Source organism: Scleropages formosus, chromosome 12 (assembly GCF_900964775.1).
Source record: "Scleropages formosus chromosome 12, fSclFor1.1, whole genome shotgun sequence".
NCBI lineage: Eukaryota > Metazoa > Chordata > Actinopteri > Osteoglossiformes > Osteoglossidae > Scleropages > Scleropages formosus.
In genome coordinates, this window is record NC_041817.1 from 7,300,831 (window position 1) to 7,306,387 (window position 5,557).

At 47.6% G+C, this 5,557-nt stretch overlaps 1 protein-coding gene across 1 annotated transcript; it reads right to left on the reverse strand.

Moving 5' to 3' along the window:
* Positions 1-2,736: 2,736 nt before the first annotated feature.
* Positions 2,737-4,877, reverse strand: ch25hl3 (cholesterol 25-hydroxylase like 3). The gene is made up of 2 exons (XM_018762372.2): positions 4,201-4,877; positions 2,737-3,311 (listed from the first exon to the last, which is right to left on the reverse strand). Exons 1-2 carry the CDS (start codon positions 4,635-4,637, stop codon positions 2,933-2,935), a joined length of 816 nt encoding a protein of 271 aa, XP_018617888.2. The 5' UTR covers positions 4,638-4,877; the 3' UTR covers positions 2,737-2,932.
* Positions 4,878-5,557: the final 680 nt, after the last annotated feature.

Genomic DNA, 5,557 nt, shown 5'->3' on the forward strand with positions numbered 1-5,557 from the left:
GAACTTTCCTATGGATACCATTTTTGCCCAGTCTCTTTCTTATTGTTGAATCATGAACACTAACCTTAACTGAGGCAAGTGAGGCCTGCAGTTCTTTAGATGTTGTTCTGGGTTCTTTTATGAGCTCCTGGATGAGTCGTCGTTGCGCTCTTGGAGTAATTTTGGTAGGCCGGCCACTCCTGGGAAGGTTCACCATTGTTCCAAGTTTTCTCCATTTGTGGATAATGGCTGTCACCGTGGTTCGCTTGAGTCCCAAAGCCTTAGAAATGACTTTGTACCCCTTTCCAGACTGATACATGTCAATTACTTTGTTTCTCATCTGTTCTTGAATTTCTTTAGATCGCGGCATGATGTGTTGCTTTTTGAGATCTTTTAGCGTGCTTCACTTTGTCAGACAGGTTCTGTTTAAGTGATTGCTTGATTCAACAGGTCTGGCAGTAATCAAGCCTGAGTGTGTGAAATTTAACTCAGCATTCCAAAAAATGTGGTTAATCACAGTTCATTTCTGATTTAACAAGGGGGGGGAATATTTTTTCACATAGGGCCAGGTGGGGGGGGGGGGTGCAGTGGGTTGGACCGGGTCCTGCTCTCCAGTAGGTCTGGGGTTCAAGTCCCGCTTGGGGTGCCTTGCGACGGACTGGCGTCCCGTCCTGGGTGTGTCCCCTCCCCCTCCGGCCTTACGCCCTGTGTTGCCGGTTAGGCTCCGGTTCCCCGCGACCCCGTATGGGACAAGCGGTTCAGAAAATGTGTGTGTGTGTGTGTGTGTGTGTGGGCCAGGTAGGTTTGGACAGCTTTCTCCCCGTAATAAATGAAATCATCATTTAAAAACTGCATTTTGTGTTTACTCAGGTTATCTTTGTGTAATATTAAAATTTGTTTGATGATCTCAATCATTTAACTGTGACAAATATGAAAAAAAATAAAAAAATCAGGGAGGGGGCAAATACTTTTTCACAGCACTGTAGCACTCTACCCCGAAGGCAGACTCAGAGTGCATTCACAAGGTTACAGATAAAGCAAATGAGAAACCATTGCATATTTGCAACAACGCATATTTGCCAGATAATACTTTTTCATTGAAATGACAGACTAACAAGGGGGGTGCGGTGGTGCAGTGGGTTGGACCAAGTCCTGCTTTCCAGTGGGTCTGGGGTTCGAGTCCCGCTTGGGGTGCCTTGCGACGGACTGGCATCCCGTCCTGGGTGTGTCCCCTCCCCCTTCGGCCTTACACCCTGTGTTGCTGGTTAGGCTCCGGTTCCCTGCGACCCCATATCGCACAAGCGGTTCACAAAATGTGTGTGTGTGACAGACTAATGACAATGTAGATGGTTTCTCTTTTGCAGGGTAGCTGCCAAAAAGAATGTCAAAAAGCTGCTTATATTGTACAGTCAATACATTTTACACAAACAGAAAAACCCTGTGAAGTGACAACAGTATGGGCACTGACTGGGTGGCACCATGAGCAACGCTACTATCTCCCAGCACCTGGGTGGTGTGAGAAGAAGTAAGTTCAACCCCCCACTCAGTCTGTGTGGAGTCTGCATGTGCTCCCCTTGTTTGCATGGGTTCCTGTGGGTACTCTGGTTTTCTCCCACAGTTCAAAGACATACTGTTCAGATGAATTGCTGACTCTAATTCACCTATAATGTGCAAATGAAAGATGGAGTGTGTTCCACTGACGTATGGATGAGTGACCCATTGTAAGTAGTGTATCTAGTAGTGTAAGTCACCACAGTGAATAAGGTGTGTGGGCTGATAACACCACATAGAGTTCACTGGAAGTTTCACTTTTACCAAAGCTGGTAGGTTTACTTAAAGAAAATATTAGTGAGATTTCCCAACATCAGAAACTTTTGGGCAAATTGTGGGTGACAAATTATGAAGTGTACTCTGTAATTCATGAAAAAACTGAAGTAATTTGTCCTTTGTAAGTTCATGAGTCCAGCTTATAATGATCAGTAGTGCTTCCATACAATTTTCCATATTCATTTATTCATTTAACAGACGCTTTTATCCAAAGCAGCATACATCTCATAGAAAATACAATTTGTGCATTACATTAGGAGAAAGAGACATAGCTGCAGATGTGCGACTCTTAAGCAGTTTCCTTCACCATATGCACTGACATTCATCATACAAGCAGCTGCATAAAACTTCACCAGAATATCACCGATTCCTAATCACTTTCCTAGTAGTTTTTTTTTTGAGATACATATAAACATTTACGTTGCATTGCAGGAGTGGCACTGTAAAGGATTTATTCGAGCATGATTGTGAACATTTATACCATGTATGAACTTAAGAGATTGTGGGCGAAGTGAGTCTGGAAGAGATGAGGTTTAAGGCCCTTTTTAAATGTGGACAGAGATTCAGCAGTTCTGAGTGAGAGGGGGAGGTCGTTCCACCACAATGGAGCCAGAACCGAGAACCTCCGTGCTTTGCCTTTCATGTGTGGAAGCACCAAGCGGGCAGATATGGAAGAGCATAGCAGTCTGGTTAGGTGTACTGGATGATCAAATCTTGTACACATCTGGGAGCAGTTCTATTTATGCGTTTGTAGGCCATAACCAGGGTCTTAAATTTGATCCAGGCAGCTATAGGAAGCCTGCGCAGAGAAACAAGAGGCGATACATGTGAACGCTTTGGCAAGTCAAACACAACTCAGGCAGCAGCGTTCTGTATCAGCTGTAGAGGTTTGATGGCAGTAGCAGGATGGTCACACAAGAAAGAGTTGCAGTAGTCCAGATGGGATGTACAAGTAGTTGAGCAGAGCAATCTGCAATATTTATATTATTTCACTAATAGTGAATCACAGAAGAGATAATTTGGCGTGAAAAAGCCTGATTTCAAAAGTACTGCCATAAAAATGGAAGAAGAAAGGCAGGCTTATGTCACATATGAAGGTTAGGTGTGACGCCACCTATGGACACCTTTATGCCTCGGGCCTGTTGGCAGTCTCCTCCGTCAGGTATGTTCCAAAGAGCCAGTCCCAGTGGCGGAAGTAGGGTGCATAGTTCCCCCTGTACCTCCGGTGGTGTGCCAGATGGAAAGGGGCCCCCCCGAAACAGGGCAGGACTCGATGCAGGGCCCAGGGCAGGTCGTAGCCGCTGTGGTCCTCCACGGCCAGCCAGATGTTGAGCAGATGGAAGAGCACCTCGCTCAGGGGGTGGCAGCCCACAAGGGCGGCACTGAATATGGCCAGCAGCTGGAGGGAGAGCAGCTCGATGGCGCTGGCATCCTGGGCCACGAGAGCAAACGTGTCCCTGTTGTGGTGATGCTGGCGGTGCACCCACACGAACAGCCAGGAAACTCTAACAACGAGAGAGCACATAGAGTTATTACTTCAGCCAGCCAAGATAGCACCATCAATTTCACACTGCCATAGCTCTCACCGAGGCAGCCGTACACCCGGAAAAAGCGTAACACACAGTTGCACCCTGGAAAAGCCACGTTGTTTTCGCGGCAAAACAAAAACAGGCATATTTCTTTTATTTCAAATGTGCTGCCCAGATACAGATGAAAGGGTATAGACAGCACAGTGAACAGGCTCAAAGACTGTTCTTAGAACCAGTTGACTGCACCACGCATGAGGGCAGACAGATAAAGGCAGAGCACAGCAAAGCCATGAAGTTCTAAAAAACATGGGAAAGTAACAGAAATATCGCACAAAGAAGCGATGCAGAAACTGCCTTGCCTGGACAGTGGCCTACTGCACTGCCTTCTCCATCCTTGCTAAATCATTGAAGTTGTAATAATGGGGCGAGCTGTGCCCTGGGTTTGGATGGGGCAAAAAAGGATGCTCAGGCAGCGCTCGTTAAGAAAGATTATTAGAACACAGGGAAATAACGCTCTCTCGGTCCAAGAACCCCTTTTCAACCTGCTTATCACCCCCGAAGCCTTTTCTCTTTCTTGCTGCCAAATTGTCCTGTAAGTCCCCTCAGCGGTTGAACACTTAATTACATTTTTCCCATAATTCAGCTATTTACAATAAACACCTTTCCCGCTCAAACTCACAGTAACAAGGGTCGTTACAATGATGATAATAATAATAATAATAATAATAATAATAATAATCGTATTGAGCTTCGTAATATCGTTGCATTCAGAAAATATTCACTTTTTTTTTTTTTTTTTAATAGAGCGCAGCTGCCACTTCTTCATCGCATGAGTCCACATGTCGCAAGGAGAAGGGTCCGTTACCGGTGCATGAGCACGTGCCAGGCGAAGAAGAACGCGTCGAAGAGCAGCAGGCACGAGAGCACCTCGAGCAGAGCCCGGACGCACGAGGGCGCCAAGGCGGGCAGCGCGGGGCTCCGCAGGTGATGCAGCAGCGCGGTGACCGGGAACACCGCCGTCAGGTACTTGAGCAGAACCCTGCCGAGGCACTCGAACCAGCGCCGCAGACACACGGCTCGCGAGCCGCCCTCGGAGATCCGGAAACGGCGCGCCCCGGGCCAGCGCTCGCCCAGCACGTCCAGCACCAGGTAGGGGGCGCTCAGCAGCAGGTGGGCGGCGAGCGCGAGCGCCGCGGGCAGGTGAGGGGAGCAGAGCAGGTCCCGTCGGCGAAGCACGAGGCGCCACGCGGGCTGCAGCGCGAGGCCGGCGGGAGCGAGGCGGAGCTGGCAAGTGCCGTTCATAGCCGCGGATGCCTTGAGCTCCAGGCGTTTAGCGACGGCTTCGCGGAGAAAGCGCGCCGCCACCCATCGTCATACCTCCTCCTGTGAGCTGCTCACGCTGCAGCTTCCGAGGCATGATGATGATTTTGTGTGGGAGCTTCTGAGAAGTTGTGCACTTGAGTTCCACGTGCCGCTGCCCTTCTGCGATTATTCACCAGAACTCTGAGGTTGTGAAAGCGATCTGATAAATTTCCTTGGGAGGCTTGGCTGGACTCAGACTGGGATTTTCTCCCTGCGTTTCACGGTGAAGCGGGAAACTCCTGGAGTCGCGCGCGCTGGGGGCGGCGTCTCGCGCCCTGTCTCCGTTCCTCGCGCCCACTAAACCTTCGTGTGTTCGCGCTCGCATTTTCGAAATGCTGTATGTCCAGTGCACATTTACACGCAGACGTGGGTTCACACACCACCTGCAATCCTATATAATCATGTCATTTACCAGTAATGACCACACATGATTAGAGCCGCATTTGGTGATCCTTAACTGCTCTTTTTAAACCAATGCAGCCAGACACTCCTGCTGAAGCACCTTCTGGCTTCTCCCGTTTTAGTCTTGCTTCCAAATGTGGAGGAAAGGGGTAGAGAAGAGTAAACTGAAAATAAGAGGATAAAACATGAAAATGATGATAATGATGAAGAGTGAGAAGATGTTGCAGGTCTTTGGAACTGAACTCTCCTATTGCTACTGTAAGTAATTATTCCTTTTAAATAAATTTTTGTGAAAAATTCTCAGTTTTGACTATGTATGAAATACTGTAGATATCAACATTTCCCCCATTTATTAGCATACTGTGTTTTGAACAGTTAACTATGAACATATCATTAGAATATATATTTAATTAAATTTTGTTGGATTAGATTAGATTAATGCTCCAGGTGGACCATAA

Coding starts and splice junctions, on each gene's coding strand:
- ch25hl3 (XM_018762372.2), bottom strand. CDS start 4,637: ATGAACGGCACTTGCCAGCTCCGCCTCGCTCCCGCCGGCCTCGCGCTG. Junction 3,312..4,200: donor TGGCACGTGCTCATGCACCG/GTAACGGACCCT, acceptor TCTCGTTGTTAG/AGTTTCCTGGCTGTTCGTGT.